The 26,355-nt window shown below is 38.4% G+C and overlaps 1 protein-coding gene across 4 annotated transcripts in view; it reads right to left on the bottom strand.

Annotated features, from left to right (window-relative positions):
- Window positions 1-20,350: 20,350 nt before the first annotated feature.
- LOC108703132 overlaps window positions 20,351-26,355 on the bottom strand; it is a 49,082-nt gene continuing 43,077 nt past the window's right edge. For all 4 annotated transcript variants that reach the window (XM_018239140.2, XM_041577972.1, XM_041577973.1 and 1 more), the window contains one exon: window positions 20,351-24,851. In XM_018239140.2, coding sequence (XP_018094629.1) covers window positions 22,970-24,851 — 1,882 coding nt within the window. In that variant the 3' untranslated portion in view covers window positions 20,351-22,969. The remainder of the gene's footprint in view (window positions 24,852-26,355) is intronic.

The following is a 26,355-nucleotide window of genomic DNA, read 5'->3' as shown; positions in this document are numbered from 1 at the left end:
ACCATAAAAATCAATGAAAACCAAATCTTTTTGCTCTGTGCATGAAGTTTGGAAGTAGAAGTCAGTTATATTTACTCTGTGGCTATTTATTAATCCCCATTGAGATGCTCTCTGGCTTCATAAAATGACCTTCTGTTCTGTTTTTTGCCACTAACTATCAGATAAAGTGTTACATTGTGAACCCAATTAATAACCAACATGATTTCGCTAAACAAAATGCAAAGTCATAATAACACAGAGCAGAACTGGAAAATAAGTATGAATACTGATGGAGTGAAAGCAAGAGTTGCCATAGCTTAAATCCTAGCTTAATGATATTTTACCATTCACTGAAAGGGGAAACATATAAATGATATATTATTGAATAGAAGAATGATAAAGCATGATCACTGTTGCTTCTCCTTGAACTGCACCTCTTAAAATCATAAGCCTCGAGTATATTGTGTTATGAATCCAGTGGAATGTGCAGCCCCTGAACTCTTAAGTGGAGGACAGTGTGAAACAAAAAGGGAACAGGCAGTAGAACATGCTTTGTACAGGGGAACCCATACAAAAACACTATATTCCTTCCAGGAGATGAAGGGTAATTTACATCATTATGATTGCCATGGGGAGTTATCCCTGATGCAATGGCGAATCAATGTGTCAAAATGGGCACTGTTGCATTTGCACTTTGATGCAGTACTGAACATCATTAGTCCAGTTGGCATAACTTCTGGTGTTTGGTGGGAGAGTGACATATGTGCCCTCAATTTGGAACAGGAGACAGGCAGTGGCACTGATTGCAGCAATACCGACGTGCAAAGAGCACATGTTGACACACGCTCCCACCCTATAACTATGATTATATACCTAATTTAACTGCATTTTTCTACTGTGGCAAAATGAGACAGTGCCCTATGAGTGCAGCCAACATAGATTGCTCTCCATCCTTCTAGGGTAGTCCTAAACCTAAGCAATCCATCTAAAGACACAATAAAAAATCCATAAGCCTTTTTATATCCTTGTGTTTCAACTAGTGATGAACTCAACTAGGGTTCTACGAAAAATTCAACTCAAACCCGACCCTAATCCACAAAACCTTAACCTGCACCCAACCCTAATTCCTTAACTCCAAAATGTTATCATTGTAGGACCCATGCCCAACCCTTACCCACTCCGTGTCTTCTTGCGCTTTACTATACTTCTGTGCTTGCCTCTGGACAAGAAATATTGCCCAGTCTGACCTGCAGCCAATCCTAACCTTCAATGGTTGGCCAAATTTCACACTGAACTCACCCAACTGCGGTTCAACTTACGGGTTGCGGGTCAACCTGCACATCATAAGTTTCAACCCCAACCCTCCATACTAAACAAAACCTTGACAATTTGTAGACCTATCTGTGTGCTATTGGCTCAGTACAGTCAAGAGAAAAGCATTTAAAACACATTTAACACCGATGGCCTTGAGATTAGGATCCTGGGTTTCAACATCCCATTAATTTCCTGGCACACAAAGGTGGCATTATCTATCAGTTATGAAGCCGTCCTACGGGAGGATGGTACTACATTATCCTAAATTAGTCAACTAAGGTAAAACAAAACTATGTTTTTAAATCTGACAGAAGTTATTTAAAGGATCCTATACACATGATTTAGAAAAATTAAAGATCGTCTTACCCTTCCTCTATAAGTAGCAGATTGTCCCAGTCTGGCGCACTGACCGCAGTATATATGAACTCATGTAAACTAACACTTCTTGAAAAAATGCCTGCCTATGAACTTTACAGTGAGAGAGCGTCAACACAAAGGTTAACCTGTTTGGACTTGTAAGGGGGCAGTTAAAGAGGAGGAGAGTGTTTAATTCTCTAAGAGTGCTAGCTCCTACGGTGTGTATGTGTGAGACACAATTATACATGCAATGCAGCATCTTAGTTACTGGGCTCCACATGTTGTAACATCAAATGGGTTTCTATGGCTCTAGTACTGTAGCTTCTCTATTAAAACTCTATTGTCAAATATCATTTTAAACCAAAACATTCTAATTTTGCCATATATTAAAAGGCACTGAGGGTGTATGATATTCAAATGATAAAAAGAAAAAATTACTTATTAGGGTTTAATTCTCCAACAAGCAAACAATGTTGATTTATAGATAAAGGTGAATTCCCAAGCAGTCAAATAAAAAGCTGTATATAATCTGTTTTATTATTATTATTATTATTATTGTTATTATTATTTTTTGGGTGCAAAGTACTGTGCCATTTTTGCACTTTTGTTTTCTTGAATTCTGCTCTGCAGGTTGCACTAGAAGGTGCAGTTGTTTGTTCAGCCAGAATTTCCTATAAATATAGTACTGCCTCTACCCACTCCATTAAAGAGGAAGAGAGAAATGAGGTCTCCATTCCTTGCAAAGATGAGAAAACGGTGGAATTGGTGGAACTGGAATAAAAACAGAATTCTGCAGCACTGAAAATGATTCATCAAGCAAAGAGGAAGAAATAAATGAGACACACATTTCTTGCAATGCAGAGCAAGAGGGAAGCAAAGACTCCACAATATGCCAAAATGAGGAACATAAAGCTGAACATTTCTTCACACCCTGCACGATGGATAAAAGCAAACCCCTCTACTATCTGAAGAAAAAGACCAAAAAGGTGGCAAGTAAGGGGAAAAAAAATTAAAAACAGACCACCAAGGAGGAACTAGAAGAAAAACCCTCCAATGCCTTTTTAAAGAAGGACAATAGCAAAAAGATGGTAAGAGTTTAAAATGAAGAAATGCCTTATCAAGGCAGAAATAGAGAAAAAACACAAAGTGGCTTTGTTGACTTATACAGACCCTTATATGCCTGCACAAGTGAATAAGGGGTATATGAGGCACACACTTGGAAAATGGAGAAACGGAAAACAGAACCTGACTCCACTCCTTGCATAAATGAGGAACATCAAATCCTGTCCTTCACTGACTGTGACCATGAGAGAAGGGACAAAAAGTAGGCAAGGAAAGGTAGAAAGTATAATAGACAGACTATCAAGGCAGAGGAAAAGAAAAAGAGAGAAAATTTTCAAATCATTACAATCATTGATGCAGCTCAATCCTTGCTCAAAATCCAGTTGCTTCAAAATTGCCTCCTTTCCCAAGTTGGATTTCAGCCGGTTAAAGGATCTGTAGAGATTCATCATGACAGTGTAGAGAACCATTGACTGACAAGCTGCTTTAAATTTGATCATGTGGAGATTGTAGACAGTGCTGGGATAAAATACCATTGTATCTCACTAAGGAGACAAATAAATGAATGCTTTAGTGCACTGGTGTGTGATCCTGAAGGAACTATGGAAATACTTGATGTTGATGATGTTGATGAACATTATGAATGTGGGGTTTATGCCATTGCTAATGCATTTGAGCTCCTGTCCAGTTCCTGTCCAGCAGAAACCCCGCCTGCAAGTATGATCATTTGTTGGTTCAGTAGAAGGAAGTTTACTGCATTCCCTAAAATAGTAGATGCCTGTGTGGTTGACTTGGAACCCAAATTTAACTTTTACATGGCTGGATAGAGAATAAGCTCCAACATAATGACCCAATCAGCCAATGGATATATTCTCCCAGTGATGCTTATGTTGGAATACTGAAGAAATGATGGGAGAGATGAGGAGGTTTAAGAATTCCAGTGCAGGGCCAAATTTACATAGAGTGCACCCCTAGGCCTGCTGTCATTCGTCACCCCCGACCCCTCCCTTTTATTCACTCAAATTTTCATCATTGGGACCAGAGCAATTGGAATTGACACACAGGAGATTTAAAAAACTATTGTATCTCCTGCTCATCCCCTGTGTTTCTGAACCAATGTGGGTGTAGTTGGGCAGTATGCCACCCCCTAAAATTCTGCTGCTCTAGGCCCGGGCCTTGGTGGCCTCTCCACAAATCCGGGCCTGTTCCAGTGAAAGGAAGAGGAGGCAGAAATATAAAGGCTGGTGAACACACTGATGGAAGAGATGGCTGCTATGGCATTTCCAAAGGTTTGATGAAATACAAGAAAATTCTTCCAACTGTCTTTTGAATAAATAACATCATAAAATGAATAAAAAGATGTAGTATCCTTACTCTGGAGTAACTCTGGAGTTAAGGAGAAGGCCCTCAAAGAAGGCCCTCAAGCCTAAAAATAAACATTTATTTAATAATAAATAAATAAGAAATAATGTTCTTATTCAACATTCATAGATGGTCATGAGTCATAGCATGAATTAAGTGGCACAATACAGTTTGTACTTTTACCTACTAATTTTGCACCCAACATAATCCTTAAGGGGAACTAAACCTTAAAAATGAATGTGGCTAACATGCCATATTTTATAATCTGTACTTATTGCACCAGCCTAAAGTTGCAGCTTGTCAATAGCAGCAATGATCCAGGACTTCAAACATGTCACAGGGGGTCACCATCAGGGCCGGACTGGAAGTAAAAAGCAGCCCGGGCAAAAAAACTCAAAGCAGCCCATATGTAAACACACAGGTCTTGTAATCATCCACTCATACTATATATTGGAGTAAAACTGCAAACAATTATGTGCATAAAGAGCTGCTTTTCTCACTTAAGTGTAATTAATGTAAAATATGTTAAAGATTCTGCAGCCTTGTGCCTTTAATTGGTCACAGAACAACCCCTCAGTGACTTCTAATATCCTTATCATTTACATTAGGGGGTACATTATCCCTTATAATACATAGTTAATAATAGTTCCCTGTATAACTCAGCCTGCATCCTTGTGCCTTTATATGGTCACAGAGCGAGAATACCATGTATAATACCCCCAGAACTAGACACATGAAACATAGAAAGTAATCCGTTAAGAATGTTTAAAAAATATTTTGCTGCAATTTTTAAGTAAGGAGTCAGAACAGAAAATAATCAACGCTAGTTAGGCAGCACCGCAAGATGGACTGTCCTTTAATTTGTTCCTATGGCTTCAAGTTTGAGTAGATATTCCCTTGGCTTTTACTCTGAGCCACCCTGAGGAGGCCATGGCATAGCTGCAGTTCCAGGTTTTGGCCTGCTTTGAATGTACTCGTGGCAATCCTGAAAACGAGTTCGGTCTCTGGTAGGGTACAGTATACATATACACATTGCGTATACAGTGGTCCTGTTTATCAGACAAGGGGTACAGACAGCCTCGGCTGCTTAGAAGGTTGGCACAACCGATGGCCTCCGTTTTACCAACATTGGTACAGAATAAAACAGGGAACCGATTGCTTGCACCTGGACCTCATCTGCCTGTAGGGTAAAAATGTATGAATTAATGGCTGGATTAAGAAAAGCCCAAATACTGCCTCAATCCTGCTCCACTTGCTGATAGATTTCAGGTCCCCCCCCACCCAATTGGGACGAGATGGGAATAATTGCACCAATGTGCCCGATGAATCTCTCATCCAAGACAATCCAGCAACTGCCAACTTGGACACTAACGGAGTCCATGTCTTTGTCTTCTGCTCAGCCAGCCAGAATGGGCTGCAGAAACACAAGTAAATCACCGTAAACTTGAAAGCCAAAGAGGCATAACTTACAGGCGCCAGTCCCTATGCCAAGGAGCCGCAGGATAAAGTCGGTGCCTGCTGTGCGCTCAGCCCTCTCCCCTGCTGCATGCAGGCAGCGCTTTACAGTAACCCCCACCTCCCCTTATAATAATACACTAAGTGCCTTGACACTGGCTTTCTGAGCAGCCCGTCACTTTTTATGTCATGGGGCAAGAAGGCACCAGGCGTGCAGCAATGACGGTTTTTCCTGCTCCGGCAGTCAAGCGCATACCTGTGCTGTGGGTACAGTTCCGTGCTGCGGCTGCTGCTTCTCTCCACCGCTGACTGCAGAAGGCAATGAATACGCGGACGGGTAGCTCAGGAGCCTGCCGTGCAGGAGCATTGCGTAGCTGGCCTGCGCTGCCACTGCTTCTGGTTCTGTTCCGGTTCCGCCTTGCTGCCCTGCTGTGCGCACTTAAAGGAGCAGTCGCGGTTTTCGGCCCCATCTTAATTAACTTGCGAGCGGCCCACTTGAACAACTATATAGCGGCCCCTCGGGCAATTGCCCGAAAAGACAGATTGCCAGTCCGGGCCTGGTCACCATCTTGGAAAGTGTCTGTGACACTCACATGCTCAGTGGGCTCTGAGCAGCTGTTGAGAAGCTAAGCTTAGGGGACGTCACAATTATCAAGCAGAAAATGAGGTTCGTCTGTAATAGAAGCTGATGCTACATGGCTGATTATTAAATTCTGCTGTTAATTGCACTGGTTTCTGTGCTGCCATGTAGTCAGGCCCGGATTTGTGGCAAGGGCAGCAGAATAATAGCGGCGGCAGGCCACCCAGCCACTTAACGGGGAGCATAACTCCCCTGAGCTCTGGTGCAGGCGTGCATGTGTGCTCGCACCGTAGGGGGGCATGCGGGTGGGCGCTAGGACCGTCGGGAGCCCACCCACTAGATCCAGGGCTGCATGTAATAATTATCTGTATTAATTACTAATGAGCCTTTTATTGTGACATTTATATTCTATGTGTACTGTATTTTGTGAGTGGGTCCCTAAGCAGCACAGAGCATGTGCAGTGAATCAGCAGAAAAGAAGATGGGGAGCTACTGGGGCATCTTTAGAGACACAGATCTTTACTGCTAAAGGGCTGTGGTTGCCTAAGTCCAAAACATAATTTACAAAATTGCTAGCCTACATGTTTAGTTAAGCTTTAGTTCTCCTTTAACACATTTTTTGAGCACTTTTATATTGTATCTCTTATGTGTTCTCTCTAAATTAAGTTTGCTAAAATACCTCCCCCCCCCCAAAATCCCTGGCAGGTAGAAGTGTATGTGGCAGTTTTACCAGAGAAATTTGTAAAGATATGGGATCTTTTATCTGGAAACCCATTATCCAGAAAGCTCCAAATTACTGGAAGGCCATCTCCCACAGACTCAATTTTAATTAAATAATTCAGATTTTTAAATCTGATTCCCTTTTTCTCTGTAGTAAAGAAACAGTACCTTGTACTTGATCCCATCTAAGATATAATTAATCCCTATAAGAGGCAAAACAATTCTATTGGGTTTACTTAAGGGCCCATTTACTTAGCTCGAGTGAAGGAATAGAATTAAAAAAACTTCGAATTTCAAATGTTTTTTTTGGCTACTTCGACCATCGAATTGGCTACTTCGACCTTCGACTACGACTTCGAAACGAAAGATTCGTACTATAAATCATTCGACTATTCGACCATTCGATAGTCGAAGTACTGTCTCTTTAAAAAAACCTTCTACCCCCTACTTCGCCACCTAAAACCTACCGAAGTGCAATGTTAGCCTATGGGGAAGGTCCCCATAAGCTTTCTAATGTTTTTTTGGTCGAAGAAAAATCGTTCGATCGATGGATTAAAATCCTTCGAATCGAACGATTCAAAGGATTTAATGATTCGATTGAACGATTTTTCGTTCGATCGTTTGATCGAACTATTTGCGGTAAATCCTTCGACTTCGATATTCGAAGTCGAAGGATTTACATTCGGCAGTCGAAAAACGAGGGTTAATTAACCCTCAATATTCGACCCTATCTGCCCCTTAAAGTTTAAACAAATTTTAAGTAGACGGGGAGGCACATTTATCAAGGGTCGAATTTCAAATTCATGTGAGTTTTGTTTAACTCTAATGAATTCAATTTTACTCAAAAATTCGATTGGGGGGTTACTTATTAAAGAAATTGAATATCTAAAACTCGGACGAATTTTACTCTGATATGCTAACGATGTATTCATATGAAAGTTCTTTATCTTTAAATAGTGGCTTCCCAGCTAATAGATCAGATGGTTATAAGTAAGGTAGGAGTAAACAATCTGATTTTTTTATCACTGTATGTAGGTCAGAATACTAAGGAAAAATATAAATGATAACAATCATACCAGTAAGTGACATTTTGGCTGAGGCAATTAAAATGCACTTTAAAAAGACACACCCACTAGCGCCTAGTATAGGATTTTTTCAATTGATTGTGAAACAGTGCTGCCACCCTAGTCATGGGCCCTTGAGCGTCTATATTCGTAAAAGCATTCCTGCTTCAATAATATGAATTATAGAAGCACATGCTGTGTAGTTTAACTACAACTCACTGTGCTACTGTAACTGTGCATACAAATAAAATAATGACGCCAGAGGTTCTTGCAGCAAACAAGCAGTAGCTTATTGTTCAAGACCATTGATCCACAGGGTTATACTTAGGGCTGACACCTGCCCAGTTTTCAACCCGACAGCCTGGTTTGTGGGAGTGCTATCCAGGTCAAAAGTGTATTAGATTGACATGGCAATCGGACAATCATGGATCAAACCATCATAACATGCCCCCCAAGGTCACCAGCTCTGCCACTGACATTACCTGTCCTGCCTCCGTTATGTCATCGTCCACCCCCTGCCTGGTCCCGTTATACTCATAGATTCACAGAGGCAACATATTAGCAGATGTTAAATAAGTCAGGACAGTTCAGCAAAGGCAATACACTGTGACACCATGTGGATGCATCTAGGGAAGTTTAAGGTGCACCTCTAGGATGGAATGCCCCATACAGAGGAAATGATCAGGGAAAATAATCTAAGCCTAGGGGAGAGATACTCCCTGTTTATAATCCCTTGTTGGAGCACAGGCTGTTTGTTCTATTTAACCTCTTTATCTCCCTTTCGTAGAAAGATTTTACCTATCACTTAGGGCAGGGGTCCCCAACCTTTTTTTACCCTTGAGCCACATGCAAATGTAAAAAGAGTTGGGGAGCAACACAAGCATGTAAAAGTCCCTTGGGGTGCCAAATAAGGGCTATGATTGGCTATTTGGTAGCCCCTATGTGGACTGGCAGCCTACAGGAGGCTCTACTTGGCATTATTCTTTTTTTTCTGCAATTGAAACTTGCCTCCAAGCCAGGAATTCAAAAATAATCACCTGCTTTGAGAACACTGAGAGCAACATCCAAGGGGTTGGAGAGCAACATGTTGCTCACGAGCTACTGGTTGGGGATCACTGACTTAGGGCAGTGGTCCCCAACCAGTAGCTTGTGAGTAACATGTTGCTCTCCAACTTCTTGGATGTTGCTCCCAGTGGCCTCAAAGCAGGAGCTTATTTTTGAATTCCAGACTTGGAGGCAAGTTTTGGTTGTATAAAAACCAGGTATACTGCCAAACAGAGCCTCAATGTAGGTTGATAATCCACATAGGGGCTACTAAATAGCCAATCACAGCACTTATTTGGAACCCCATGAACATTTTTCATGTTTGTGTTGCTCCCCAACTCCTTTTTCTTCTGAATGTTGCTCACGGGTTCAAAAGGTTGGGGATCCCTGACTTAGGGGCACATTTACTTTGCTCGAGTGAAGGAATAGAATAAAAAAAACTTTGAATTTCGAATTTTTTTGGCTACTTCGACCATCGAATTGGCTACTGTGACCTTCGACTACGACTTTGACTTCGAATCGAACGTTTCGAACTAAAAATCGTTCGTCCATTCGATAGTCGAAGTACTGTCTCTTTAAAAAAAACTTCAACCCCCTACTTCGCCACCTAAAACCTACCGAGGTGAAATGTTAGCCTATGGGGAAGGTCCCCATAGGCTTTCCTATGTTTTTTTGGTCGTAGAAAAAACGTTTGATCTATGGATTAAAATCCTTCAAATCGTTTGATTCGAAGGATTTAAACTTTGATTTTCGAAGTCGAAGGATTTACATTCGGCAGTCGAATATCGATATTCGACCATAAGTAAATATGCCCCTTAGTCTCGTTCACAGGGTCCCTGCTCCCTGACTTTCAAAGAGCAAATAGGAGATAATGGCATTTCCTCCCTTTTCCCCATCCTGTGGAACCAGTAAAATAAGTCAGAAAATAGGTTTGATTTATTTATTTTTAATTTAAGGTATCACACTGCCTTAATAAAAACTTGCATATGCATACAGTATGTCTGTACCCTAAAACTAACAAAATCGGCACTGAATGGACCTTGTAATAACTAACAATACTGAACTCATCTCTAACATTTGTGTGGGTGAGCATTTAGGGAATAGTGATCATAACATGGTCTCCTTTGAAATTCTGTTGCAGAAACATTTCTATAAAGGAGCAACTAAAACACTAAATTTCAGACGTGCAAACTTTGACAGTATAAGGGCATCGCTGGAACATATTAAGTGTGAAATGCTTTTCACAGGGTTAAACACAGAACAAAAATGGGAAGTCTTTAAAATGCTGCTTAATAAATATACTTGTCAGTATATTCCACTTGTAAGCAAGGAACGTTGTTGCAAAGCAAAACCTTTTTGGTTCAATAGAAGCGTTGGTGTTGAGGTGGGTAAGAAAAGACATGCTTTTAAGGCTTTCAAGTTAGCTGGTACAGCCGAAACATTTATAAGGTACAAGGAGGCCAATAAATCATGCAAGGAAGCTATAAGGCAAGCTAAAATTGCTATAGAAAAGGATATTGCAGCTAGCAGTAAATAAAATCCAAAATTATTTTTTAAATATGTTAATAGTAAAAAAATGAAGCAGGAAGGGGTGGGACCCTTACTATCAGAGGGGGGTCAGCTGGTGGATGAAAACAAAATAAAAGCGCAGATTCTGAACTCATATTTTTCATCTGTCTTCACAAATGAGGAACCAGTAAGTGAAGGTTTCCTTCTTAACAGTCCCAATTCTAGTAATACAACTAATGATGCATGGTTCACACATGAAGAAATTCAAAAGAGACTAGAACATGTTAAGATTAACAAAGGTCCAGGGCCAGATGGTATTCATCCCAGCGTAATTAGCGAGCTTAGCTCTGTGATTGCCAAACCTCTTTACTTAATTTTTCAGGATTCATTGAGATCTGGCATAGTGCCGAGAGACTGGCGAATTGCTAATGTGGTGCCTCTATTCAAAAAAGGATCCCGTTCTCAGCCTCAAAACTATAGGCCAGTTAGTCTGACGTCAGTGGTAGGAAAGCTTTTCGAAGGGTTAATAAAGGATAAGATACTGGACTTCATAGCAAATCATAATACTATGAGTTTGTGCCAGCATGGTTTTATGCGTAATAGATCTTGCCAGACTAACTTAATTTCTTTTTACGAGAATGTAAGTAGAGACCTCGATTCTGGGATGGCAGTGGAGGTGATTTACTTAGACTTTGCTAAAGCATTTGATACAGTGCCACACAAAAGGTTACTGGTTAAATTAAGGAATGTTGGCCTGGAACATAGTATTTGTACCTGGATAGAGAACTGGCTAAAAGATAGACTACAAAGAGTGGTGGTAAATGGAACATTTTCTAATTGGACCAGTGTTGTTAGTGGAGTACCACAGGGCTCTGTACTAGGTCCCTTGCTTTTCAACTTGTTTATTAATGACCTGGAGGTGGGCATTGAAAGTACTGTTTCTATTTTTGCAGATGATACTAAATTGTGCAGAACTATAGGTTCCATGCAGGATGCTGCCACTTTGCAGAGTGATTTGTCTAAACTGGAAAACTGGGCAGCAAACTGGAAAATGAGGTTCAATGTTGATAAATGCAGGTTATGCACTTTGGCAAAAATAATATAAATGCAAGTTATACACTAAATGGCAGTGTGTTGGGAGTCTCCTTAAATGAGAAGGATCTAGGGGTCTTTGTAGATAACACGTTGTCTAATTCTGGGCAGTGTCATTCTGTGGCTACGAAAGCAAATAAAGTTCTGTCTTGCATAAAAAAGGGCATTAACTCAAGGGATGAAAACATAATTATGCCTCTTTATAGGTCCCTGGTAAGGCCTTATCTGGAGTATGCAGACTTAAATTATGATGCTTTTCAACTTTATGATCATAACTTTGTAACTAAAAACCCCTGTTTTGTAAACTTACTTTTGAGACAGGGGCCCAGGGAATGTGCATTAAAACTAGCACTTCCATTATACTTAAATATACTATTACTTAGCCTTTAGAGTGCTTCCACACACCTATTTTTATACATTAAATTATGAGGGTAGACTGTCAAGGTTGGGATTGTTTTCTCTGGAAAAAAGGCGCATGCGAGGGGACATGATTACACTTTACAAGTACATTAGAGGACATTATAGACAAATAGCAGGGGACCTTTTTACCCATAAAGTGGATCACCGTACCAGAGGCCTCCCCTTTAAACTAGAAGCAAAGAACTTTCATTTGAAGCAACGTAGGTGGTTCTTCACAGTCAGGACAGTGAGGTTGTGGAATGCACTGCCGGGTGATGTTGTGATGCTGATTCAGTTAATGACTATAAGAATGGCTTGGATGATTTTTTGGACAGACATAATATCCAAGGCTATTCTGATACTAAGCTCTATAGTTAGTATAGGTATGGGTATATAGAATTTAATAAAAAGTAGGGATGGATGTATGTATGGATGCTGGGTTTTCATTTGGAGGGGTTGAACTTGATGGACTTTGTCTTTTTTCAACCCAATTTAACTATGTAACTATGCAATGAAAATCAAGGAGACAAATGTTTGGGGATATATTAGGGTAGAGAACTGTCCTACAATTGTGAAATGCATGTGCAAAACTGTATTGTGACAACCTTGTAGATATGAAGCTAAACCCGATCTAATGCAGCTGCTACTGAATAGGGATTTATGAGAAGAGGCAGGAGTACTCTGTGTAAAATCTGCAGTTCTGCTAATTTTAGAACTGGCCGTTGGTTAGTGGTTAGTGTCAGAATGTCAGTGTATTTTAATGGTTCCATAACACAGTAAGGCAACCCTACAAACTTGGATGTTGTGGTTGGGTTTCAGGAAGATTTTGTTCACGCAGGAGCCAAAATGTTGTTGTTATATATGAAATAAAGCACTTTGAGAAATACAGATATTTGGAGTGAAGACCACCTTTATTGTATGTATTAAACCTTCATTGTATTTATCAACAATAATTGACCGCACGTTGCATTAAAATTGATAAAACTTTATATAACTGGCAAAGTGCAGAAAAAATAGAATTTCACATCAATAACAGCTCCTTTACTCTCTCTGCTGCCTCAAGCTTCAAACGATTATCAGGGTCCCGTTATCCCCGAGCCCTCCAAGGGCATCACCATCCATGTGGTTTCTCTCTATAGCCTGGGGCCTTTTGCTGCAAGGACCTCAGACTAAAAGACTCACTCTATCCTGGAGTGAATAGGAAGTAGACTGACAAAATCTGGAATCTACACATGGGACAAAGGACTCACCCACCCTCCCAGATTCAATTTAGGTCCAATCACGTGGAGATTTTCAGACCATAGGGGACCATAACCCTATATATTTTAAAGGAGAAAGAAAGCCAAAAGTTATGCACTACCTCCCTGAAAAGTTAGAGCACCATATTTTGAGCTCATGTGTGTAATAAAGTAAAAAATTGTGCTTGTTTTGCAGAATGCAACGCAACTGCAATCTTTGATAAAGACGTTACGTTTTTACTATTGCACGTGTGAAAAATCACTTCCCCTGACCCCAGGTGCGCATTCTAGATGACGTTGCACTTAATAACCTCAGTGAAAAAACCCGCTCGGCACGCTTCTGAAGCAGGTGCGATTGTCTCTAATTTTGCAAATGAGACTCGGGGCTGCCTCAGGCATGAAGGTATGAAGCTTGATAAGAAATCAGTCACTGGAGTCCTGCACTCGCATCATCAGAGCATGTTTCCTACTGCTAGAAACACAGGATTAACTCTGCTCTGTAAGTGCTTAATATAATAGCATTATCATATAGCTTTATTAAAAGTTGTTGTTCTATAGAAACACACACACATATATATATATAATATCAATAATCACAAACCGCACTCCAAGGACTTCAAATAAACACAAAAAAAAAGTTTATTTCAACGTTTCAGCTCCTCTACTCGAGCCGTCTTCAGGAAGGGCGCGAGTAGAGGAGCTGAAACGTTGAAATAAACTTTTTTTTTGTGTTTATTTGAAGTCCTTGGAGTGCGGTTTGTGATTATTGATATTGTATGACATTTTGAGTGCACTCATTTTGGAGAAACTATATATATATATATATATATATATATATATATATATATATATATATATATATATATATATATATATATATAGATTTGCTTGCTTGTGGGTGCTCGGTCCAAAAATTCATATAGAGACCCGCACACCAAAGTTGTTTTCTTCAAAATTAGTGATTTTATTTAGTATATAAATTTATGTACGGTACTAAATAAAATCACTAATTTTGAAGAAAATAACTTTGGTGTGCGGGTTTTTGCAAATAAATCTCTATATGAATTTTTGGACCGAGCACCCACAAAGATTAAGCAAAGTCCGGTCTTCAGAGTGTGGTCGCTTAACACAGATTATATATATATATATATATATATATATATATATATATATATATATATATATATATATATATATATATATATATATATATATATATATATATATATATATACTTAGATATAAATCTGTTTATATATATATATATATATATATATATATATATATACACAAGCATGTAACCTGTTATCCAGAATGCTCGGGACCTGGGGTTTTCTGGATAATGGATCTTTCTGTAATTTAGAAAATCATGTAAACATTAAATAAACCCAATAGGCTGGTTTTGCTTCCAATAAGGATTAATTATATTTTAGTTATTCTGGATAATGGATCTTTCTGTAATTTAGAAAATCATGCAAACATTAAATAAACCCAATAGGCTGGTTTTGCTTCCAATAAGGATTAATTATATCTTAGTTTGGTTCAAGTACAAGGTACTGTTTTATTATTACAAAGAAAAAGGAAATAACTTTTTGTTGATTATTTGGATGAAATGAAGTCCATGAGAGACGACCGTTCCATAATTCTTTAACTTTATGGATATCAGATCCCATACCTGTGTTTTTTTTTAAATAATAAACCATTTTTTTGTGCATTTATATTTTTTTGTTTGCCAATTCTTTAAATCCTAGGAATGCTGTCCTTGGTCCGTTGTATTTTTTTTTGTACTAGCACCCAGGTTTTGTTGCTACACATTATGAAAAGGCCGTCTCTCATATAATCTCAAATAATCCACCTTTTTAAAAATGATTTCCTTTGGAAGATGCTTTTGGTCAATAATACTCCACGTCTCCACCATAAAGTCCCTACACTGTGCTGCTCTGAATGCAGTGGCCTCGTTTGTTTTGTAATCTGTAAAGAGATTCCATAATTTTATTTTAGGGGCTATCGACCTATACAGACCAGTACACTGTGTATTTCAGAAGAGTAGTGGAAAGTACTTGAATCTCTATTCATGGTTATCTTCCTTTATCAAATCTGATTTATCATATTAGTGTGCATGACCTGCATAACATTTGGGGGGGGGGTCCACACTTCTTTCTCTTGATTGAAAAACTTGCATGCTTTGCACTTGAAGAAGGGAGCCAGGAGGCTATTGTGCACATTATGCACTTTTTGCACACTCAACCATTTTGTTCCAGTTGATGATTTGTCTTTTAGCCTCAAGGGGCAATTTGCTAAATATCCCTGTACAGAGGATACCTGGAGACTCCATGTAGTCAGTGGTAGTCCCCCAACCACTACTTATTCATTTGTATGTCCTAATTACAATAAAACAATTATTGATATTTCTTTGACAATAAGCCAGTCATTCCATTCTTTCTTGCAGCAGAAAAATCAAAAAGAACCCTCATCTACTCTCATCTATTTCCCACCCTCATCTACTGTGTATTACACATGGCACTAAATTTTAAAAAAAAGTCTCTCTATCATATATCTATCATTTAGTTATCTGTCTATATTTATTAATCTATCTAGCTAATCTATCTAGCTATCTTCTTCTTCTTCTTCTTCATCATCATCATCATCATCAAACTGTCTTCCTGTCATTCTATCTATCTATCTATCTATCTATCTATCTATCTATCTATCGATCATCTATCTATCTGTCATCTATCTATCTATCTATCTATCTATCTATCTATCTATCTATCTATCATCTATTGAGTTAGCTTTCTGTCTGTCTATCTATGGATGCACCAGATGCAAAAATATACCATGACATCTCTCATCGTTTAAATGTGGTACCTGCAAACTGCATGAAGTTAGTCTGTTTCATGTGTATTATTTGTCTAGAAATGTAAGATAATAATCAATTTATCTCTGTGTATCTCAGTAAATCAGAAACAGAAATACTGTAAATGGTCCCTAAACTTCTGCATTCAAAGAACAGTCCCAAGCCCACAAAGCTTTCTTATAGTGTCTCTTGACAAAAGAACTTTACTTACTTGAAATCCTTACACGGTGCCCTTGGCCAAGCTGCTGCCTTGTAGCACAGAAGTAGACGGGTAACTACTGAGGCTTTTTCTCTCTGCTCTTGACTGTATATATTTTCCAAACACTTGTTCATCTATATTGTCCACGTGTTTCCTCTTGTGATTAAACATAACAGCTGCCCAGCCCCCTGCATCTCGCTACCTCTTTCTCTGATCGGTGTAATTTAGGCACTTCAGGGTTACCATGAATTCATAATTCTAGGAGCAGGAATAGCTGTTTGCGTTACTAATTTAGCTAAAAGATTAAAGTGCCACCGATGTGAAAGCACTGTTTGCTGTTATTGGAGAATTAATCTCAGCATACATCTTATTAACAGTTAAAGAATGCTGGGAGCTGTAGTCCAGCAACACCAGGGTTTTAATCTTAAAGCAGCATTGCACAATAGAACCTATCCACAACTCTCCAGGGGGAGCCGCCTAATTAAAATGCAAAATAGTCCTCAATTGAGATCTGTGTAAAGCTTCATGTTCCTTGTACCAGCATTTGGAACTGAACATTAATCTATCACAGATCAGATAAACGACAGTATACCCTCCCTTTTAGTGTTTGATAACAGAGTAATATTATGAAGCCAAAATGATGGTAAATAATATTCCCACTGGTGAATTGTCTTGCATTACATGTTTTGGTTAATAGTATGACCAGATCAGCACCATGACTATGACTAGGGGCAGTCAGAATGGAGATTAGGAGTCCAGAACGGCAAACCACAGAACTAGAAAAATGAGAGTGTGATTAATAAGCAATGCCTGTAAAATAGATCAGTATATCAAATAATTCGTTCTAATTAAAGGAGAACTATCGCGGAAATAAAAATGTAATATAAACTTCAGCATACTGAAATAAGACACTTTCTAAATATAATTAATTAAAAATTCTGTACTGTTTCTGAAATAATCAAGTTGTTCCCTATTCCTCTCTCAGGATCTGTTTCTCTTCATTCTGTCTTCATCCAGGAGTTGTGTGTCAGATATTCATTGATAGTTAGATCCAATATATCTTATAGGGGGCTCCTTTTGCCTAGAAGATGTATTAGAGCTCACTGTATTAAAATCACCAGAAATTCTGTCTCTCTACATGCAGAATTTGTGCAAAAGGCAGTTATTTTGTGAGATTTTGTTTGTACTGGAATCAGTCATTTGAGTGAGCTCTAATTCATCTGCTAGGAAAGGAAGCCCCTCTATAAGATATATATTGGATATAACTGTCAATAAATATCTGACACCCAACTGCTGCATGAAGACAGAATGAAGAGACACAGATGCTGAGAGAAGGATACTGAGATAAACCTGATTATTTCAGAAATGATGCAGAATATTTAATTGATTGTATTTAGAAAGTTTCTTATTCCAGTATGATGAAGGTTATATTAAATTTTCATTTTTGTAATAGTTCCCCTTTACAGTCAAGAAAAGTGTTCATGAGAAGACTGTGAGATACCACGTGCCTTTCATCTCAATCTTTTCATGCTAAGCCCAAGTGTTCCTTTCTATTTCAGTGAAATACAAAAATTCAGGCACTAACCTTATTAAGAGGTTGGTTACCAACAGCATCCATGAAATATTTGATAGAACTACCATTAATCAGATGAATCTGAACATATTAAGGCATGGTCTGAGCTTACAGAAATAGATAAAAGGTTCAGATGAGCTGCCCTGATCAACAGACAAGGGCAGGAGCAGTTGGACCCAACATATCGAAGTATGGGTTCTGTTATCCAGAAAGTTCAGGACATGGGTTTTTTCGTATAAGTAGTCTTTCATAATCTGGATCACCATACCTTAAGGGCCAAATTTACTTAAGGCCGAATATCGAGGGTTAATTAACCCTCGATATTCGACTGTCGAAGTTAAATTCGATATTCGAAGTCGAAGGATTGAGTTCGATTCAAGGGATTTTAATCCATCGATCGAACGATTTTTGTTCGACCAAAAAAAGCTAGCAAAGCCTATGGGGACCTTCCCCATAGGTTAACATTGACTTCGGTAGCTTTTAGGTGGAGAACTAGGGGGTCGAAGTTTTTTCTTAAAGAGACAGTACTTCGACTATCGAATGGTCGAATAGTCGAACGATTTTTAGTTCGAATCATTCGATTCGAAGTCGTAGTCGAAGGTCGAATTAGCCCATTCGATGGTCGAAGTAGCCAAAAAAAAAACCATTCGAAATTCGAAGTTTTTTTCCTCTATTCCTTCACTCGCCCCTAAGTCTACTAAAATAATAAACATGAAGTAAACCCAAGAGGATTGCTTTGCCTCCAAAAAGCATTCATTATATCTTAGTTGGGATTATGTACAAGGTACTGATTTGTTATTACAGAGAAAAAAGAAATCATTTTTAAACATTTAAATTATTTGGTCTATGGACTTCCCAGAATTCTGAGCTTTCTGAATAATGGATCCCTTACCATGGTCACTGTTTTTCTCTTTTTAGACATCGTTTATTCTGTGAATTCATTCTCTTCCAGAGCAACAAGAAAAGTAATTATGATTATTTTTGTATTTCTCCTATGGCATTTAACAAAAATGAGAGACCCAAGAAAAGTTTTTTTATCGGCACGGAGTTAAGTCAAGAGGGAGGGAACTCTCTGATTCAGTGCATGGTTGCTAATCTGTTGTTGGTTTGTGTCAGTTGATCAAGAAATTACTCATTTTCTTTTGGAACACTTATCAACAGTTTATCACCTTCTACCGATCATAGTAACACGACTCTTGCAAGCACTGCTGCAGTATACAAATGTGGTTTTCCTAAAGTATCACTCAGTGAAACACATACAGTATCTTCACACTTGTCTTGTATTATTTACATGTAGGTTTGTGCATTTGTTCATTGTCATTAGGGAAGTGACACATTGGGCTGTTTGGGCAGCTTTAAGTTATGTGTTTGAAGTTTGACTAATTATGAAGTGTTAAAAGACCACAATCAACTCCCCATAGGCTATCATTGCACTTTCCCTCAATTTTAATTGTTGGCTGGCAAGGGCTGGTACACGCTATCATGAGCTCAGGTACCAAAGCCATGTATCCATCTGTATGGTGTGCGAGTCAGGGTGGGTTGGGCTTAAAGGGATACTGTCATGGGGAAAGTTTTTTTCAAAATACATCAGTTAATATTGTTGCTCCAGCAGAATTCTGCACTGAAATCTGTCTTTCAAAAGCACTTGACAATAAATAAATCTTAAAGGGATACTATCATGGGAAAAAAATGTTTTTTTCCCCAAAACGCATCAGTTAATAGTGCTGCTCCAGCAGAATTCTACACTGAAATCCATTTCTCAAAAGAGTTAAAAGATTTTTTAATATTTAATTTGGAATCTGACATGAGGCTAGACATATTGTCAGTTTCCCAGGTGTCCCCAGTCCAGTGTCGGACTGGCCCACCGGCATACCAGGAAAACTCCCGGTGGGCCCAGGTGTCAGTGGGCCTCATGCTTCTAAACATTTGGCCTATTTCATGGTTATTCCGTATTTCTTTATAAGAACAGAGAGGCTTAATAATGGAAGAATAGAGTAGGGTATGTAGAGAAAAGAGACTAGGAGAATAAAGAGGTTGAGTGAGGAGAGAAGCTACTGTATAATAGTTTGGAAAGAGGCTCCTCCTAAGGTTTTCTGGTGGGCCCCTGGCATCCCACTCTGACACTGCCCCAGTCATGTGACTTGTGCTCTGATAAACTTCAGTCACACTTTACTGCAAGTTGGAGTGATATCACCCCCTCCCTTTCCCCCCCAGCAGCCCATCAGCCGAACAATGGGAAGGTAACCAGATAACAGCGGCCTGGTAGATATAAGAACAGCAGTCGATAGTAAAAATCCATGTCCCGCTGAGACTCCTTCAGTTACATTGACTAGAAGAAACAACAGCCTGTCAGAAAGCAGTTCCATATTGTACCACTGGATCTTTCTGAAAGCACATGACTAGGATGACCTGAGATGGCTGCCTACACATCAATATTACAACTAAACAAAATACACTTTTTAGGTTAGGAATGGAATTTTACATGGTAGAGTGAATTATTTTCAATGAAAACAGTGTAATTAGAAATAAAAACAAAACCATAAAAATCGTGACAGAATCTCTTTAATGGCTTTAATATAGGTGTAGTACAGAGATATCCACATACTCAAACAACATTCCATATTGGGTATTTAGGCCTATGGTACAGAGAGAACCATCACAGTCAATATGCTTTTAACTGACTGTCACTTTTTCTGTTGAAATGTCTCTCTGCCTATGGCAGACACTTCAATAGGCCCAGGTATGGGAGAATGCTCTGGACCTGGGGCTTTCCAATAAGGGGACTTTCTGTGATTTGGATCTCCTACCTTAATATCATTGTCTTCACCAGTGATTAAATATATCTTAGTTGAGATCAGGTACAAGATACTGTTTTATTATCATTACAGAGAAAAAGGAAATCATTTTTAAACATTATTTGAGTAAAATGGATAAACTTCCCATAAATCGGGAGCTGGGGTTCTGGGTTCAATCCCAGCCAGGACACTATTTGCAAGCAGGGCCGGATTTACATAGTGGGCGCCCCTAGGCCCACTGCCGTTCATCACCCATGTCCCCTCTCCTTATTCGTGCAAATCTTCATCATCTGGACTGGAGCAATGGGGATTGTCGCACGGGAAATTTAAAAAATTATTGTATCTCCAGCGCATCCCCAGTGTTTTGGAACCAATGTGGCTGTGGTTGGGCAGCATGCCACCCCCCTAGGCTCCGGCCTAGATGGCCTTTCCACAAATCTGGGCCTGTTTGCAAGTAACTTGTATGTTTTTCTCATGCTTATCTGGCTCAACTCCTACACTCCCAAATATTCAGGCAGGTTAATTGGTTCCTGATAAAATTGGCCCAAGTGTGTGTCAATATGATAGGGGCCTTCGGGCAGGGACTGATGTCAATGATGTAAAATCTTTGTTAAAGCAATGTGGAATATGTGGAATGTGGAAAATCTATATAAATAAATGAATAATATTAAGCTGTTGCACGCAGAGCCCTCCCCAATTGTCTCCTAACAATATGCAACTGAAACTGTGAATCTACAGTGTTATGTCTTTATTATAAATATATTATAATACTATTAATTTCAGAAATTCAAATCAAGGTTTTATTTCAAGTACAAAAGCAGAAAATGCAATATACAGTATCAACCTACAGATATACATTTTTCATATATGGAAAAGCACAATTACTTGTGAGAAAGGCTGGTGTTCCAGCCGAAACGTGTGAGTGCGGCTTCGTCTTTGCAACTTTAAATTTCCTTTTGGAAGACAGCACCCAGGCTGCGATTTTGTGAGTGCCGATCCCCACAGCTTTGAGATATATATATATAAAAGATATCTCGGTGTTGCTGGTCATTTCTTCGTTATCTAACCTACTTACCGTGTACCCGAGGCAAGTCCTAAAGGCTGCCCATTTAAAGATATATATATATATATATATATATATATATATATATATATCTCTATATATCTATATATATGTATTTACACACATACAAGTATGTACACAGCTACTTGGTTACAAAGAATTTGGTGTTGATATGCTGTGGAAGGAAGCTGCTATTGTGTAATCCTAAAAAATGTTCTCTACTGCTTTTTATAACAAGTTATATCACTGCTGACTCAACCAGTGGTTCTTGCTCTGTGATGTATCAGTACCAATAATCATTTTCCATAATACAACAACCAGACTAATAATAAAGTGCCATTGCAATGCTCAGCCTGAAGACAGGGGAAAGTAATGGTACTGACACTGTTTTATTTCTTATTTTTAATTTTTTTATGCACTGGTAGCTAGGCACACATCTGTTATTCCAAACAGTTTGTGGTCTATTGTATGTAAACAGGAACGCTATTACATTGGGATTCCTTCTGCTTGAGAATATTCTCCAGGCAGTAAATACGGAACAGTAGCTAGAATTCTGCTTTCAATTTTCATCAGAAATCTGGGGAGTGTGTTCTAAAAAAAAGTTTGTAGTGTGTTTCTCCTGGAATTTCCCTTTATTTCACATAAGACTTTATTTATAAACTGTAAGAGGAATTTAAGATTCTTAGAAAAACTATAATTAAATATAATTAAGGGATCACTTTACATGAAAGGAAACATTTCCAAGTTAGACTCGACTATCAGCTCAGCTTTGTATTTCATCAATGCGTAAATCACCAAATATTTCCTATCCCTGTTGCCTACATACATTTAGGAGAACAAATGATACAATGTATTAAGTATCCAAAGTTTTTAAATTTGGGTAAAAGCTAAATTATATATGGCAAAATTCTAACGTGCATTTGAAGATAAAAACTTTCTACATCCAAAATATATGTTGGCATTTTAACTTCTGTAAATAATTTCTTTGATCACATGTGCCTCTGACAGATAGTAAAATTGCGGAACAATAGGGTTGGGCAAATTACATTGATTGTGCCAAATCTGAATCAATTTTGTAAGTTCAGAAGTGCCTCTAAGCTCCACTATATGATATATTGATTATATATGATATTAGAAAAATTGTAGGAAAATATTAGGAAATTGTTGGGGAACACTGTTGGCACCTATCTTTGTAAATTCAACTCTCTTTGGGAAGATATGGAGCTTGTGTCTTTCTAATAAATTGTTTTATGGTATGACAAAGTTAATTCAAGTTGTATATTAAAAATATTTTCATTACAATAATTTCATAGCATGACCCTAGAACCTTCTCTGCAATATAAATCAAGACCAACTGGTAAAGATATTTGCATGTATGAACAACCGTCATTTTCGTGATTTTTGGGATGCTCAGGTGTGTGGTCTGATAAAGTTGCCAAGTCATCTTGTGTATCATTACGTTTTGTCTTTAACTCATTATAAAGAGGCACAAAATATGACATATTTGCAAACTTCATTGTCTGAGAATCACTTGCGTTATTATGGTCACTGAATGCAGGCTGGTGTGGAAATATTCCTATATCAGTTTCTGTTACAGTTGATTTTCCATGATCAGTGTGGTTGGAATGTGATCCTCTGATAATTCGGTCTATCTTATCAACTGGTGAGCTTTGGGGGAAATCAGGTCCATACATGTTGGTCAAGTCTTTCCATTGCTCACTTAAACCATGTGTCCAAGCAAATGGTAAATGGCAGTTGGTATCGCCTTTGTAAATTAAGCTGAAATCATTTTTAATATCCTCTGCTTTGATTGGATTATCCTGGGTTTGATCAGAAGAATCCTTTGGGGGAAATGGTTGTTTATCTTCAGTTGACTCTTTGCAGCCACTATCTAGGCAATTCTCAGTCGAAAGTAAATTAAGAAAGCCAAAAGTAATTTCATGGGCTGGAGCTTCTGCAAAATCTATTTTTGTCTGCCCACCTGTGTTTTTCATGTTGTCAAACTCATTTGTTCCTGTATTCTGAGCAGTGATTTGGGTCATTTCTTCTTTCTGTACTCCCATGTCTAGAGCACAAAGACAACTCTCAGTATCTGATTCTGCCTCTGGTGTATTTTGGTTTAAAAGGCTCTCAAATGATTTATAAGCCGATTCTAACACAGAACTATCCAGTGTTTCAGAAGGGTGATTTACTGATGTTCCATCTTGCTGAATGGCGTCAGCAAAAGTCTGGTAGTTTGATACTGCACAGATATTCATAGAGGAGGATAATTCTCTTTCTTCTTTGGGTGATGTGTTATAATCTTCTGAAATTCGTGTTAAAGTCAGTTCTACATTCATGCTACTTGTATCACAACTCGTGTCAGGTAAGAAGAACCTGGATTGTCTGTTGTAATATACACTTCTATCTGTAGTGTCACTATGAAGACTGCTATTACTGGAACCAAAGGCTGATCTTGATAAGCAACTACTTGTATTAGATAATTCATTGTCTTTATCTGTGGAATATTCTGAGGATACTGAATACATTTCTGAGCCAGATACAGCATTGGCAAAGCTACTGTACCCTGAATCACAGTATGTATTAGCTTGGCATCCATTGTTTGCATAACCATTGTCAAGTTTTGTCTCTGACGCCTGGTATAGAGACTCTTGAGGTACAAAGCACAATGAGTCCTGCTGATCAGCAGAGCAATGGTCCATACCTGAAAATAGGCAATGGTCTGATTTAGTTGGAAGATCTGTTTCAGAATTGTCACAAGGGTAGCTTCTATCTGGAGACTCTTGTATAACTTCCAAGGGTGCTGGATGGTCCTCAAAGAAAGCAAAAACCGGTAAAATGTTATTGTTTGAGTTTTTTAAGGTATCTCTTGTTGTGCTCAATCCATGAGCTTTAAAAGGGCTATCGTCAATGATGTCTTGAAACATTTGGTCAATAGATGGGTCAAAAAAAGGTTGTTTTTCATCTTTGTCTTCTATAATATCTTTTGTTTCATATACAGAGTTCTTTCGACTCTCTGGCAGGTGGCTTTCCACAGTTGCAGTATCAACAACTGAAACCTCGGGAACAAGGACTGAATACTCTGTACCTTCTGTTCTACAGATGTGTTCATAGCGTTTAGAGGTGCAGTCCTGGCTTAAATGTTTTTTATGATGATTTTTGAAGAACAACTTATTAAACCAGTTGGTACTGTGAAAAGAAAGTAAGAAGGGAAAAATAATTATTTTTCGCAGTATTTTCTTGACAAAATTCCTGCATCAGATGTAGTTTACTGAGAAGGAAAACAAGTCTTTTCATCAGAAGTATCTTTCACTTCATTCAATTTGTGATCAAATGGTGTAGTCATTCATGCACCTGTCAGATGACATAATGACAGATGAACTCTTGGATAAAACCAAAAACTAGAATGACCAGTGATTAGAAATTACATTTGTATTGAAACTAGAGGGGCCTACATTTCTCATTTGTGGCTGAACTAATCATGTCATAGACCAGTTGGTTGGATCACCATAATTTGGTCATCCATGTATGTCACCACATTTAATTAATATCCAATTGATCATCACTCGGAGTCTCAGGAACTTTGTATGTGTGTGAATGGTCAGCGAAAGAGAAGTTAAAATTCCAGCATTTTAATTTACCCTAGAAAATAAAGTTACTTTCCATATACTCATACTGGACATTTTAGGATAAGTTATTCTAAATTAAGTCATTCTAAATGAAAAATTATATTGCTGCAAGTTACAGTAGAGATGGCACAAAGACTGAGAGAGGGTTCTATGAATCAATAGCTGATTGGCCGTTCTTGTCAAAGTTTGTTGCATTGTTTGCAAGTGGTTTGTACCCTTCCCTAATATTTTGTGGAATACATTGATCCTAAACTATAAAACATTGTGGTATAGCAATAGGAGAAGGGAAGATGCTAATAAAATATAAACTCTATATTACAGCTCACAAGTTCTGTAGTTACCACCAGCCAATTTTATTCGGGATAAAATGTATTTTAAAATAAATTAAATTGCAACCATTATTACAGAAATTCCAGATGTCATTTAACTAATTTGTCTATAAGTATTTTGTGGTCACAGCCTCATTGCACCCCTGCCTAATGTTTTTAAAAATTAGTGGTGAGCACAACTTTCCCCTGTTTGTTATAGTTAAACAGCAGTGACCAGCTCCTTGTTGTAGCTCCCACCCTTCCCAGCTATAGTCAGGTGACCCCACTGGTGTCTAATAAAAGGGCAGCTAAGTTTGGGAGTTTTACTTTGAAAGCAGCAAGTAAGTTGCAGGTAAAACTTAGTCCCTTTGTAAAATGCATAATGAAGCAATAGAATTCTTAATGAATCAAATTGAATGAAAATTGAGCGTAAAACTGACTTTGACGTAGTTGGCCAGCTTAAATATATTGCAATATATGGACAAACAATCCTTGTTTTGTTTAAAGGGTAAGGCATTTTTCAGTAGCAGTATGCACAAAATGTCTCTGTCTTAAATATATTGATAATGGGTTGAGTGCAGAGGACTCTTGTATTTGTCTATAAGTATTCTGTGGTCACAGCCTCATTGCACCCCCCCGCCTAATGTTTTTAAAAATTAGTGGTGAGCACAACTTTCCCTTGTTTGTTATAGTTAAACAAATACGTGTTGGAAATGACCTGTAAATTGGATTTAATCCAATTCTGTAGAATAGAAA

This window comes from Xenopus laevis, chromosome 9_10S (genome assembly GCF_017654675.1).
Source record: "Xenopus laevis strain J_2021 chromosome 9_10S, Xenopus_laevis_v10.1, whole genome shotgun sequence".
Classification (NCBI taxonomy): domain Eukaryota; kingdom Metazoa; phylum Chordata; class Amphibia; order Anura; family Pipidae; genus Xenopus; species Xenopus laevis.
Note: the sequence above shows the minus strand (reverse complement) of the source record. Positions and strands in the feature narration are given on the sequence as shown.